At 44.7% G+C, this 15,337-nt stretch overlaps 1 protein-coding gene across 1 annotated transcript in view; it reads left to right on the top strand.

The window, feature by feature from the left end:
• The window catches only part of LOC132572014 (collagen alpha-1(VII) chain-like), a 119,216-nt gene that overhangs the window by 80,152 nt on the left and 23,727 nt on the right, over window positions 1–15,337 (top strand). Inside the window, exons 38-45 of the mRNA XM_060238805.1 lie at window positions 276–344; window positions 568–681; window positions 1,539–1,565; window positions 10,846–10,899; window positions 11,392–11,445; window positions 11,678–11,737; window positions 13,782–13,817; window positions 14,605–14,649. Of these exons, the coding sequence (XP_060094788.1) occupies window positions 276–344; window positions 568–681; window positions 1,539–1,565; window positions 10,846–10,899; window positions 11,392–11,445; window positions 11,678–11,737; window positions 13,782–13,817; window positions 14,605–14,649 (459 nt within the window). The remainder of the gene's footprint in view (window positions 1–275; window positions 345–567; window positions 682–1,538; window positions 1,566–10,845; window positions 10,900–11,391; window positions 11,446–11,677; window positions 11,738–13,781; window positions 13,818–14,604; window positions 14,650–15,337) is intronic.

Here is a 15,337-nt window from a genome sequence, read left to right as displayed (position 1 = left end):
TTCAAGTTCAGTGTCACCTTTAAGACCAACAAAGTTGTATCCAAGGTATAACTTATAAGCCTTAGTGTAAACACATACCTCTTCAGCTTATACCTTGAATAAAATTTCATTGGACTTAAAGGTGCCATTGAACTTAATTTTTTTATTCTGTTGCTTCAGACCAACACAGCTACCCAACTGAATCTATCATTTTCTCAGAGAAGCTGATGCAGCTTTGCATTTCATTTCTGTCTTTAAATGTGCCATGATGACCTTCGGCCTTTTGTCTTGGGCAGGGAGAGCCTAGAGGAGTTGTAGATGGAGAAGGTGGACTTCCTGGCCAGAAAGGGGAGCCTGGCAACCCGGTATGTAGCATTATACAGGCAAGAAATCAGTAGTGGGGTGGGAAGGACATGAATATCTTAGTCCAACCTGTAGCATCATATAGCCATTTCAGTATTGCTGTTCCATTTTTGAAATTTCACTGCTTACTTGAGCCATTGTTGAAAAAAGCATCTTCAGAATACCTGTTAAATAGACCCTGGGTTTTGCTGTGCACATCCTTGAATATGTGTTTCCTGTCTCAAGGGAATCCCTGGAACTACTGGAAGTCCTGGACCCAGGGGAGCAAGTGGTTTTCCTGGACCTCCTGGGCCTCTCGGACCTCCTGGACCACAAGGACCTCCAGGAGAATTTGTTAAGGTATTCTTTCTCCGACTGCCTCAGACTGTGTTGTGCTTCAGCAGTTGCTCTTCTTACTGTCCCCTCTCCAAAGGCAAGTTTACAGAACCCCATAAGCATCTCTAGGAAGCAAGGTGTCATGATATAGCTCAGTCTTGGATGGGGAGACCACCAAGGAAGGTTGGCAGAGGAAGGCAATGGCAAAACAACCCATGCTTCCCACTTGCCTTGAAAGCCCCCATGCAGGTGTTGCCATAAGCTGATTGTGGCTTGACAGCAGTTACATACATGTATGCTTCTGTGTGCACACAGAGAGAATGAAAACACCCGCATACCTGTCCCAAACTCATTAATATTACCCCTACAATAACAGGTCTTGTCTTTATGCTGTAGTTCTTCCATCTTGTCCCTCTATCTCTTTGAAGTGGCATATTTATCAATCCTACATGTCCCTTCTTCATAATGCATATGACATCATCATTCATATATGCAAGGTTGGCCTGGCAGGGCAGTGAATCCAAGCAAAAACGTATCTGGGGGCATCACTGAAGCAATCTGAGAAATGCCCCTGGATTCTCTTGGACCTTTAAAAATTCCTGGGCCACATCTCTAATTGTGTAGTTTTACAAGTATACCCTGAGTTTATCACCCAGTGCATCATAGACCTGTCAGAAATATCTTACTGGATGTGGGCACATAGAATTGATCCTAAAGTTATTTGTTATAATTTGGCTCAGCACTGTGCTTTTTTTGTGCTGTTCATGTGCCACATTCCTATAAATGCCTATTGTGCTTTACTTTTCCTGTATTTAGGTAGGTGGGCCACCAACATGTACTGTGTGGAACATGTACTTACATAAAGGTATTTTTTCTTGTAGGGGGACAAGGGCGACCGAGGTGAGCGAGTAAGTGATCCTTCTTTTCTCCCTGCCTGTTCTGCCCTTGCTCATGGCACACTGTATCCTGAAACAAAAATCTGTGGGAGCAAAATAATTGAACAATAGGTCTGGAAGAAACCTGAAGGTTTTCTTCACCTTGCTGTCATGCTGAGAAGAAATCCTTATGATTTCCAGCCCATCAATACCAAGTGAGGTCTGCCAGTGAGAATGTATTTGTTTACAAAATATACACCCCACCCTTCTGCTTTCAAAGTACTCAGGGCAGTTTAGAATAAATAAATATTAAAGCAATAAATAATCATATAAAAAATTCAACCAGTTATGTCTATAACAGAAAACAGCATTAAGCAGCAAGAATTCAAAACATGATAAAGCCCCATCAGAATTTGAAATTAAAATCTTAAAACCTAACACAAATCAATCTAAAATTTGGGAGGAAGATTTTAACCTCACAGAAAAGAATTCTTTTGACTAATCTTTGGGAAGCTTTCAGTGAGGGGGCCATTCAGCTCTCCAGGGAGAGCCACTTTGAGAGCCTGGGAGGTCACAGTGGAGAGGGCCTTCTCTCTTGAGTGTTCTCAGCTGTTGTGGAGTGAGCACTAGTCCTGGCATATTGCACTCCACAGACTTGGATGGGTGTAGATAGTTCTTCAGATATCCTGGTCCAAGCCATTTAGGACTTTAACTGGCAATACCAGTACTCTGAATTGGGCCAAGAAACAAATCCAAAGCCAGTGTAGTTGTGCTACTGTAAGGGATATATGATTCCTGTGGAAATTCCCAGTTAAGACCCTGGCTTCTTCATTCTGCATCAGCTGTAGTTCCTGAATTGTTTGCTATACTTACAGTAGCCAGTAGTCTAAAATCAATATTACCAAGGCATATGTAGCTAGGATCAAGTCTTCCACTTCCAAGACTGGTCACAACTAGCAAACCAGCCTAAGCGCAAGTATGCGGACTTGGGAACCTCTATTTCTTCTTCAGTCTTCTGTGCAGTACCACATTGGGACTATGCTTGTGCAGGCTAGATGCTGGAGGTTTTTTCCTAACATTTTCTAGAGCTGAGAAACACTCTAGAGGAGCCCCTTCTCTTTGGAGTGTCTCAGCGACCATTTTCCTGCTCATGTCATATGCTCTGAAGGGTGGGACTCCCCTTTTCCCTCAGTTCTTTCTTTGTTGCTGTGTTGAGAGGTCAGGATCTCGGAGCGCCACTAAACTGTAATCCTGGTTGTGCTTTACACCAGGAGTGCCCAACGTGATACCTATGGGTGCCAGTGCACCCACCAGTTTTTAGGTAGTGGGTTTTTAGGTAGTGGGTGGGGCCAGGTAGGGCTTTTGCCCAGCAAGGCTTCTGACTGATTGGCTGTGCAGATTTTTTTTAAATGTTAATTTGGCAGCAACTGCCATCACAGCACAAGGATTTATGATATGTTACTGATGTTAAGCTCTGGCAGTCGTTTTGTTGCTGACTCTGTCTCCTGCGGCATCTGTGGCAGCCATTTTGTTGCTGCACCCACCATGTTGCATCAGAATTCCACATGTGCCCTCAGGCTCTAAGATGTTGAGGACCTCTGCTTTACACCACCTTGTATGCATTGTTTCAGTAAGCCTTTCAACATCTCCTGACAGTATTTTAGAGATGATCTTCGTGGTCACTGTGAAGTCGCACACATGGGTTATCCACCTGGATCGAACCCGACCTTGGAGAATTCAAAGCAATCTTAGGCGTTAATTTTGGTGCGCACTCCATCTCGTTCTGGGGAGGAGGCATCCACTGCGCATGCCTAGAACAGGAAGGAGGCGCTCCACCCACCCAGTTTCTTCTTTACCGCCGTCTGGGATACACCTACCTTGCTGCGTCTCCGTATTTCTCTGCAATCTTCACTCTGTTCCTTGCATTCTTTTTCTCTTCACTCTTCCGAGTTTTTGATCTTCACCTCTCCGGTATTGTAAAATATATATATATATATATATATATATATATATATATATATATATATATATATATATATATATATATATATGTGTGTGTGTGTGTATATATCTTATCTTCTTCTACCTTCCTCTTCCCCCTTCCCCCCCTCCCCTCTTCTTGGGCGGATGGAAGGGAAAGACACCAAAATCACCTTTAAGAAGTGCGTTCGGTGCTAAAATTCCATCGACAGATGGACATTCTCTGTGCCTTTTCTGTCTGGGGGAGACCCATAGAACCGATACTTGCCTCTACTGTAGCCAGTTTGGGAAACAGGCTAGAAAAAATAGTGCGGCCAGGCTCAAAAGTCACCTTCTGGAGTCATCACTACGGTCTGTGATGTCCCACGCTTCGGGATCCCAAATTTTGCCATCATCCCTTACGGTACAAAGGGATGTGGCTCAATCAGCAGCTTCCGTGGCATCAGCTCCTAGCAAGCATAAGTCTGGAAAACACTCCAAGAAGTCTGACAATTCCAAAAAGAAACACTGTATGGAATCGACTTCTGGAAAACCCTCAGATTCGACATCCCAGAGATCGAAGCCAAAGACGGATCATCGGTCTTCGGTCCCTAGGTCTCCCACTATGACTTCAGCACCGCACCCGACTGTTTCCACTTCGACCTCGATGCCGACAGTACCGACTCCACCGGAGCATATTGACACGGTACCTGATGAGATCGTCCATGTCCACTATAGATCTCCTTCAATCCATGAATCCCTGCCTGAAAACATTCTTGACACTGAGTCGCCTGAATCATTGCGCCATTGGCGTCAACGAGCTAACCTTCTTGAAGCACACTCCTTTCGAGAAGTTTCCTTGCCTCGCAAACAGCAGACAGTCTCTCCAGTGTCTCCACTCCGACGGGAGCCGTCGATGCCCAGGGAGCCGTCCACTCGAGTTCTAGCAGAGCGATCCCCACGTCACTGCAGGGAACGTTACTACTATTTCAGTCCATCACGTTCCAGGCCACCATCCCCACGTAGGTACCGATAGTACTACAGGTCACCTTCTTCAGAGTCACATCGGTATCGGTACCGTGAAGAACCATTCCAGCCTCGGTACCGTGAGATGGCTTATCAACCTACATACTGAGAGGCTCAATACCGTGAAGACACCTACCGTCCTCGGTACCGTGAGGAGGTTTCTTGTACCAGATCCCATGGAAGTCCTCAACATCATCCACGACATTATACTTTAGTGTCCAAATCACTATCACCAGCCAGGTCTACTTCAGCCTGCTCAATCTCTTCGAAACAACAGCCTGAACAGCCTTCCTTGACAACTAAGCCTGTGACAATGCCTACCAAACCTACTTATTCGGCTCCCACCGACATTGCCATTGATGCCCCTGAAGAATCTGAAGCTGAACACTCAGACTCCTCTCAATCAATGACTTCCACACCTCATTCTCCAGCCTCTGATATTACCAAGCCGGCTGACCTCTCACCATCGGAAGGATCCAAGGCTTACTTGGATTTACTCTCCAACATGGCTAATGCCCTAAATATCAAACTCACCGCTGACCTACCTAGAGTGTCAGATGTAGTCCATGACTTGGTGTATGCAGACCTGCCGGCAGGCTCTTTTCTCCCTATGCTTCCAGTTCATCTAGAAGCCTTAAAAGAGGCATGGGATAAACCAGCATCAGTCCCACCTACATCCAAAAGGATTGAGTCTCTCTACAAAATTCATGCCCCGCATTCAAAATTTCTATTCAACCATCCGGCGCCCAATTCCATGATCATGCATTCGTCATCAAAATCTAAGCAAACACACCATCCGGTTCCACCTGAAAAGGAAGAAAAGAAATTAGACACATTAGGGAGGAAAATCTACTCCCTTGCCACTGCTCTTCCAAGATCCATAATTATTTAGCCTACTTTTCAGCATACACTTTTAATTTGACGTCTCAGCTTAGCACCATGATTCCTTCTTTACCTGACACGACACAGAAGCAAGCATCACATATACTACAGGAGCTCTCCCGTGTAAGCAAACAACAAATTAATTCAGTACGTCACGCAGTAGCCTGCTCCCCCAGGACCATGGCCACATCTATCGCTCTACATCACCATGCCTGGCTCCGTTCCTCTACACTACAGCCTGACATCAAGTTCAAAATCGAAGACTTACCTTTGGATGGTCAAGGCCTCTTCAACGCCACTACAGATAATATTTTGACTACAGTCGATGACAGCAGGAAAAGGGCTAAGAGGTTGGGAGTTAACCAACAACAATCTCAACCTAATCGGCAGAGAGTCTGAAAACCTTCATACTATAAGCAGCCCCACTTACCTAGACAAACCGATTTCTGGAAACGCAAGGTACCTCCAGCCAAGCAGCCATTCCATCAAAGGGCCCGTCCATAAATCACAAAAAAGACAGCCCCGGCTTCAAAACAGTCTCTTTGACTAGGGTTTGCAGAATCTTTCGGGATCAAGTGCCGTGTTCTACTGGAGAAAGTTTTCCTTCCAGACGTTTCGTTCTCAGCTGCGGAGAACATCCTCAGTGGCGTTGCAGCCAGAGCAGGCGCTCAGACCTTCTTGGCTGCTGTGCATTGAGTGGGGCCAGGGCTGCTGGAGAGCTGCTATTTCTAGGCTGGAGGGGGTGTGATGAAAGGGCAATTGGTTTGTGGATGTGCCCATTGTTTGGTGGGGCTTCCTGGAAGGCCCACCAAACAATGGGCACATCCACAAACCAATTGCCCTTTCATCACACCCCCTCCAGCCTAGAAATAGAAGCTCTCCAGCAGCCCTGGCCCCACTCAGTGCACAGCAGCCAAGAAGGTCTGAGCGCCTGCTCCGGCTGCAACGCCACTGAGGATGTTCTCCGCAGCTGAGAACAAAACGTCTGGAAGGGAAACTTTCTCCAGTAGAACACGGCACTTGATCCCGAAAGATTCTGCAAACCCTAATGATGTTACCAGCCGTGAAAACCTGAAATCTTTGATAGTCTCTTTGACTCTCTCATACTTCCTCTCTATCCGTCACAACATCACACAGACAGCACCAGACTACGTCCTTTTTACCCCATGTGGGAATTGATAACATCAGATTCATGGGTCCTGGCGATCATCCACAGGGGTTACATCACAGAGTTCGATTCACCTCTGAAGCTCCGCAGATTCATAAGTACACCTCCCTCCCTCTCCAGAATGAAATCACCACCTTGCTGGACAAGGAGGCTATAGAACCAGTTCCACCGCTGTTCTATCACACAAGGTTCTACTCCCGTTACTTCTTGGTTCCAAAGAGGGACGGAGGTCAACGTCCTATATTAGACCTACACAAACTTAATCAACACATTTGTTACAAAAAATTCCGCATGATTACCCTGCAGTCTATTCTACCACTAATTCCAGAGCAAGCCTGGATGGCGTCGATAGACCTTCGAGACACCTACTTCCACCTCACCATCAATCATCATCACAGAAGATTTCTCAGGTTTGCCATCAGGGACCAACATTACCAGTTCCGCTCTCTCCCCTTCAGTCTATTGACAGCGCCAAGAGTCTTCACAAAATGTATGGCGGTGGTGGCAGCCTTGCTCCGACAACAAAAGATCTCCATCTACCCCTACATAGACGATTGGCTTGTCGTGGCTCAATCCAAAGAGCAACTCCAAAAGGACATCTCTACCATCCTGTCTCTTCTGTCCTCGCTAGGCCTTCAGGTCAATCTAACAAAATCCAACCTGATCCCTACGCAGAACATTCAGTTCATAGGGGCACGCCTCTCAACTCTAGCGCACAAGGCCTACCTCCCAACGGACAGAGTACACCATATTCAATCCCTAGCCAGTATCATCATTATGCACCGTACTCAAACAGCCTTCATCTTCCAATGTATGTTGGGTCTCATGGCAGCCACCACTTCCGTCCTATGCTTTGCAAGACTCCACATGCACCCTCTTCAACTGTGATTCGTCCGGACATTCCGTCCACATCATCAACACCAAATGACCCTACTTACGGTTCCATCTCACATCCTCCCATCTCTGGAATGGTGGACTCTGGAACGCCATCTTCTGACTGGAATGCCGTTCATACAGCCAACCCCATCTGCCATTGTCACGACCGACGCTTCGAAGTGGGGATGGGGAGCCCACTTGGGAACGCTGACAGTTCAGGATCAGTGGACAGATTACGAAAAATCCCTCCGCATCAGTTGCCTGGAACTTTTGGCAGTTCATGGAGCTCTAAGGCCTTTTCTGCCATCTCTTCATGGTCAACACATTCAGGTCACTTCGGACAATGTTGCTACCATCAGGGAGGCACTGCTTCTGTCCGCCTCTGCAAACGAATCCTGTCCCTATGGAATTGGAGCATTGCGCACGACATATTTCTGACAGCTGTGCATCTGCCTGGAATCCAAAATGTGCAAGCAGATGCACTAAGCCAACACCTAGTCAGCGACCACGAATGGACCCTCAATTGCCATTACCTTCAGACAGTCTTCAAAATATTCGGAGTCCCGTAAATAGACGTCTTTGCCTCCCCACACAATACCCAGTGTCCATGTTTCTACACTCAGGGTACTCCATCCCCGCAATCCGTGGGAGATGCCTTCCTCCATCTGTGGTCAGGACCACCGCATTACTTATTTCTACCGATTCCTCTCATCACAAGAACACTGCAAAAAATCAAGCTAGATCGGACCAATTGTATCCTGATCACTCCATGGTGGTCCCGTCAACCTTGGTTCACCACTCTCCTTTTACTTTCAAACAACACATTCCTCCGATTTCCCCAAGTCCGTGATTTAATCTCCCAACAGAAAGGCAAGGTCCTGTACCACGACCCTAGTCTTTTAAGACTGACTGCCTGGAAAATCAGTTTTTGAATTTTCCTTCTGATGTTCGCCAGGTCATGCTCAATGCCAGAAAACCTTCCACTAGAAAATCTCTGAAATGGAAACGCTTTTCGGCATATGCTGCTCGTCATAACTTTCACCCTGAACTTTCCACTATAGCCCAGATTTTGACATATACGTTGTCTCTCTCTAATGCAGGGCTAACCTATTCTTCTTTGAAAGTGCATTTGGCAGCCATCTCAGCCTTCCATCCACACATTGAGGGGTGCACCGTTTTTTCCCACTCCGCGACTAAGGCGTTCATGAAAGGAATCCTGCGCCTCCAACCTCCAATCCGTCAGTTACACCCCACTTGGAGCTTATCTCTCATGCTGAGCCAACTTTTGAAACCACCTTTTGAGCCTATGGCGTCTATCGCCCTGCACCTTCTGTCATGGAAGACAGCATTGCTGGTGGCACTCACATCGGGTAGAAGGGTCAGTGACATTTGTGCTTTCAGGGCAGATCCTCCGTACACTATCTTTCACCATGATAGAGAAATATTACGCCCTGACCCTTCCTTTCTACCTAAAGTCGTCTCACCGTTTCATTTAGGAAAACTGTCTACTCTACCTTCATTCTTTCAAAATCCTATTGATGATGGTCAATGGGCCCTTCACAATCTGGATGTGCGTAGGGCTCTTGCTTTCTACATTGAGTGGACACGCCCCTTCTGCAATGACACTAGACTTTTCGTAGCCTATGGAACCCACAACCAAGGTCGTAAAATCTCAACACAAAGATTTTCTAAATGGATTGTGGCGGCCATTACCTTATGCTACCGACTGGCTGAGCAGCCTGTACCAGAGCGTTTACGAGCTCATTCCACTCAAGCCATTTCCACGTCATCAGCCTTCTGCAAGGGCGTCCCGATGGAAGACATCTGGGCCGCTGCGGTCTGGTCTTCTCCATCTACGTTTGCCACGCACTACGCATTAGACGTTCGTGCTCGGCGTGACACGTCGTTCGGACAGGCTGTATTGCACTCCATTTTTGACTGACGTCCCCAGTCTTCTATTCTGTAAGTACATTTCTTAATTTCTCATATACATAATTAATCTTTGCCTTTTTATTACAGATCCAGCACCTGCCTCCGGGCAGAATAGCTTGCCAGTCACCCTTGTGTGGGACTGCACAGAGACCACGAAGAAGATGGACGGGTTTCTTACCTGTAACTGATGATCTTCGAGTGGTCTTCTGTGCAGTCACACACGCCCGCCCAGCCTTCCCCGCTGCTGGGGGTTTTTTTGCTCTCTTTACTTACAAGATTTTTCTATACAGCGGCTAGAAGAAACTGGGTGGGTGGAGCGCCTCCTTCCCGTTCTAGGCATGTGCAGTGGATGCCTCCTCCCCAGAACGAGACGGAGTGCGTGCCAAAATTAACACCTAAGATTGCTTTGAATTCTCCGAGGTCGGGTTTGATCCAGGCGGATAACTCACGTGTGTGACTGCACAGATGACCACTCGAAGATCTTCAGTTACAGGTAAGAAACCTGACCTTGCTGTTGCCTCCCTGGATTCATATGGAAAGAAGAAATAGAACTGTGTTGTGACACTGTATTCCCAGCTTCTTGATGACCTCTCCTAGTGGTGTTATGTAAACATTAGCAAGCATGGGGGATGAAATGAAACTCTGCTATACATCATAGGTAAAGAGGCAGAGAAGTAGCCTCAGTGTATCACCTTCTGAGATCTCTGAGCTGGATAGGACCATAGTCAATGCAAAACAGTTCCACCCAAGCCCACCTGAGCCCATCATCTCAGAAATATCCTAAGATTAATGGTATCAAAAGTTATGCACCACCAGGGATGCACTCCCCCTGTCAACTGCCCAGTGGATGACATTGGGCTGGGTGACCAAGGCTGTTTTATAATCTGGACAGAAGCTGTATTGAAATGGAGCTAGAGGATAGCCAGTGTAATCCAGAAAACTCTGAATTTCCATGGTAACAAACTGAAAGCAGATGTATGCCACCATATTTCCACCTTGTCTCCTGATTAAATTGGATGCAGAGTTTATAGCTTTGTACCACCAATAGCTTATTATGTGACCAGATCCTGAAATTATGCCGTTCTAGCACAATACTCTGTGAGAGAACAGCCAATTTGGAGCCAGCCTCCAAATTGGTTGTTCTCTCTGTTGTTTTTATCCCTGATGATAGCAACCATCTCCATTCTTCCTACTGATAGATCAAGATGTGTAGCCATGTTAGTCTGTCTGTATCAGTAGAAAAGAGCAAAACTCCAGTAGCACTTTAAAGACTAACAAAATTTGTGGCAGGGCATGAGCTTTTGTGAGTCACAGCTGAAGAAGTGAGCTATGACTCAAGAAAGCTCATACTCTGCTACAAATACTTCCTATTGATTTGCAGAACATGCTTTCTGGTTCTGGGGTGTGCTGTGCAAGAGTTGTGGTTGGGATTTTATAGAGGTTCAGAGCTCACTTTGGTTGTCTTTCTAGGGTCCTCCTGGACATGGTGATGGAACAGTGATGAAAGGAGAACCGGGCAATCCTGTAAGTGTATTCTTTACCATGTTTCTATTAGAAAGACTGCAGAAGGGATAAAATTATATAGGAAAAGGCAGTAGTTGTAGATGTGGGTATGGCAGCAGTTGAACAACACTGAGATGGATAAGAAACATATGGAGTTGAGAATAGTTTCAGAGGGTAGCTATATTGGTTTGCAGTAGAAGTGCTATTTTGGAGGCCAGTATCATAGAGCCAAACAAGACTTTTGGGGCATAAGCTTTCAACAACCAGAACTCTTTTATCAGACCATACCATTCACTTATCAGTCAGTATTCCCATATAGAGGCGAGGGCAATATTTGGGAGTACTGACCAATTAGTGAATGATAAAAGTTGTTGAAGATGGTAATACTGGGATTGAAGGGAAGATTGTTAGCTCACGATTTGCCAAACATGAGAATGTGCTACTTGTGGTACAAATTCTGAAAAATTATAATTGGCCTAAATCTGATTGCATCATGTGTATTTTATTTTCCAGGGTGATCCAGGACCTAGAGGATCTCCTGGGCTTCCAGGACAGAAGGGAGACAAGGTAAGAAAATAGTCTGCTTATGGAAGTCAAGTGGGAGCTTACTGTTCTGCTTTGTTTCTATATTGACATTTCTGTGGGGCCATGAATCAGGGTTGTGCAGACACAAATGAATTTGGGCTGTAGTTAGTGGTGTGGGCTTCGTATCCTGTAGCTTCCTCTAGTTAAAGGGGGGGGGGGTATTGTCTATGGATTTGATTTTTGTGGTATCTTCTAATTTGCTTTGTGCCTATAGGGGGATGGAGAAGAAGGTTTTCCTGGACCACCTGGCCGTCCAGGAGACCCAGGAGATCGCGTGAGTCTATCTTCTTCTAGTGAGAGATGACCCGAAGGTTTATGAGAGTTTGTGAAATCCAAGTCAGTTCTTTTATCTGCAGTTGGGGGTAACCTTATACAAGAAACAGACTTCATTCTTAATTGTTTTCTCCAGGCTCTGGAGTCTTTAAATCAGCCAGGCATTCCTAATTTGCAGTAACGAAAAGAAAGGCCCATTCCAAAGGCTGTTTAGTTGGCGCAGCTGCATATTCCCTACCATGGATATTGAGTTCCCTGCCACTTTTTAGCCATCTATTCAAAGGAACTAAAATGGTCACAATATCCCTTTCACAAGAAGAGATCCCCCTCCCCCCATTTCTAGGCTCAAAATGCAAAAAGAGGGGTTGTAGATTAGCTGGAAAATAACATCTTAGGCTTGTTTTGATCGCAGTCTTCTTGAAGATGCATGACTGTTTTGGAGCCTGTGCAAATCAGAACTGTGTTCGTGTAGTCTGTGCAGTCCCACATGTGGGGTTTGCATCAATGCAGAACAGCTTGGAAAATTTCTAAAAGCCCAAATTCAAAATACTCAAATCCCTTTTCTATAGGTTATCATGCCTTCTCACTCACTCATCCTTTGCTATTCCATTAGCATTTCTGCATTTACACTCCAAGAGAATTACCTTAGTTGCTTTAGCTTTTGATTCTCTTTTTCTTTCATCTTTAGATAAAGTAACTATCAACAGTTCAGTCAATTTTCCATTTGGACATTGTCTTTGTGTTTTCTTTCTGTGTGTTTTTTTCAGGCTGTATATGACACAATGGCCTTTTTTAAAGCACTGCTATATTTGCAGAGGCAGACTTCTTTGATTATTGGCCGTCAGCACCTCTGATTCTTGTGCTTGAGCAAAGTGCACAATACTTATAATTCTGCTTTATCGCAAAGTGACTCAAAGTTGCTAACAAAGCAGCATATAAAAACCAAAGTAACAGGCCACCAACAAAATAAAAACCAACTCACAAGTTAGGAACACAACCAGATTTACCAAAACGGCTTCCCCTGGATGCCCTTAGAAATAAAACCATTTTAGACACCCACACCCACTCTGGTAAGCCAATGGACTGGATCCGCCACAGAAAAATGTTCCTTATGGTTCTGCTGACATTGATACCAATAGAGCATCAGCCTTTCACACTATGTCCCACTGGAGCAGGGGTTCTGGTGTTAGTGGTCATATTTCACTTTTGGACTGCAACAAGGTACTGTCAATAACAATGCACTGGGACCTGTACCTTTGTCTATGCGGAAGAACCCATGTTCAGTCACTGTCAACTCCAGTTACAAAGATCAGGTAGTAGGTGAAACTCCTCTGCCCTGCAGAGCTGCTTTTGGTCAGAGTAAACAACACTGTCCTTGATTAACCAATGGTCTGTCAACATAAAACAACATCATGTGTTGAAGACAGCATTTAAGTGTTGTAAGGGTTCTGAATCCCAAGATCATTTAACATCAACTGGGAAAACTGAAGGGGAAACAACAGAAAGAATAAACAGATGCGCTTCAATTCTTGCTGTTCTGCTAAAATAACAATTCCCAATCTCCAAAACTTCTTCATTTCTGTTATTATCCCTTTGGACAAAGGCTTTGAAACTGTCACTTGCACCTTCATTCCAGCCGCCTCTGGCTGACTCTTTTTTCTGTATTTGTTTGGATTCTTTCAATCAGCAGTAGTACTTTAAAAATTGCAAAGGTGACCCTGCCCCAGCTGAAATTAGAAGCCTCTGTGGCCTTCAGAAAGGGGATGGGAAGAGTTCAGTCTCAGTCTAATCTGCTTGAACAGAAGGAACCTTTACAAGTAGGGCTGATGTTCTCTTTGGTATAGTGCACTGTAGTCATTTAATATACTGAAAAACACAAAGAACATGACTTACCCTTTACCATTTCTGATTTGCATCTCTAATAATCTTCATAATCTTGACCTGCTTTCTCACTCTTCTATGCTTAGTGAAGTGATAACAAATGTTGATCCATTTCATGGAAACCTCAGCAAACTCCTAATTGAAATGAAATGTTCTTACTTTAGGGCCCTAGAGGACCTCCAGGTGAAGAAGGAAGCAAGGTGGGTTCTGATGAAGCTTCAGTTTGAAGCACCCTGCTCAAGTGATGCTTAGAAATTAGGATGTCATGTCACTTAGAAATCAGGATTCTGCATTATGTTTCCAGTCACTTCTGTGAGTGCTGTTTTACTTTCCAAAAGCAAAAATCCAGCATATTTTGCTTTCTGAAGTTTTAGTAGAGACTGCTAGTTTTAGTAGATACTGCTAGTAGATATGTGGCAGTTTTTCCCAAACTTCTCTGATGGTATAACTGGTTTCTAATCTTTCTGATAAATGAGGGTAAAATATTTTTCCAGTACTCCATGCATTGTGTTAGTACTGTAAATCCTTATGTTTGTTTCTCTTTTCACCATTGGGCTTTAGAGATACTATTCATTGTTCCAAAAAACACAATGAAAAAGTCTTATTTTTCAAATAAGAAAGAAATCCTTAGGAATTTCTCTATAGCACCAAATTCTGCACAAGACAGAGAGCCTGTGCTACATGGTGCAGTCCATTTCACATGTATGTCCTGCCTATGTGCGTTCAGCAGCTGTGTTTGTTGTGCTTTTCCATTCACTGTCATTCATACTGGGAAGCTAGATGAAGTTGGCCTACTATAGTTATCTGATATGCAGAGCCACTTTTCCTTCATAGGATTTTATGATTCAGTTACACAGGTTGTAGTGGGGGTCAGCAGTCCCATGGTCATCTTTTAATGAGCTGTTCCATCTACACTTACAACCCCAGCTCTTGGTGATTCATTTGGATCATTTCATGCTACTGACAAATCTGTTATTTATGTGACAGGGGGACCGTGGGCAGCCTGGTGAGGTTGGACCATCAGGAGAGAAGGTGAGAGAATGGAGCAGAAAGCTATTATTATGCTGCTGATGGCAGATTCTTGTCAAGTCAAGCTTTCCTGTTAGATAAGAAGGAAAACAGTCAAGTTTCTTAGGCCCAGCTTACTGAGTAGAGAGTTCTTTCCCACATACATGTACATCAGTTGATGCTTCTTCTCTTTAATGTTCTGCACTTGATGACTCAATGTGACAACTGCCTCCTTTCCCATGTGTTGTGATATTAAAGCTCTGTCTGTGATGTTTGCTCTGTGGTATCCTTTCGCATATGCATGTAATCACAATGTGGCAGTCATGTGCATGTATGTGTCAGCTCAAGGACAGACCTATTCCAGTAGTAATCATCTTCAGGTAGCTTCTTAAAAAGGGCCTGACTGTTTGCTTTGAGCTCCTATACATAAAGAAATATGGATAAAATACAAAGTTTGGTGTGGGATCTGTAGGGATCATGAATGATGGCAAGTTGCAATGCAGAAGAAAAAGAAATCAGACCATGTACTGTTGTTTATTATTGGTCATGTGTGCAGGTACTTACTGCAAGGACTTTATTGCTTTGCAAGAGAGATTGATCGACCTCCTGATGGCACCTGGATTTTTTGGCCACTGTGTGATACAGTGTTGGACTGGATGGGCCGTTTGCCTGATCCAACATGACTTCTCTTAAGTTAATGCCATCTGAAATC

The sequence above is a fragment of the Heteronotia binoei genome, chromosome 5, assembly GCF_032191835.1.
Source record: "Heteronotia binoei isolate CCM8104 ecotype False Entrance Well chromosome 5, APGP_CSIRO_Hbin_v1, whole genome shotgun sequence".
NCBI classification, from domain to species: Eukaryota; Metazoa; Chordata; class Lepidosauria; order Squamata; family Gekkonidae; genus Heteronotia; species Heteronotia binoei.
Note: the sequence above shows the minus strand (reverse complement) of the source record. Positions and strands in the feature narration are given on the sequence as shown.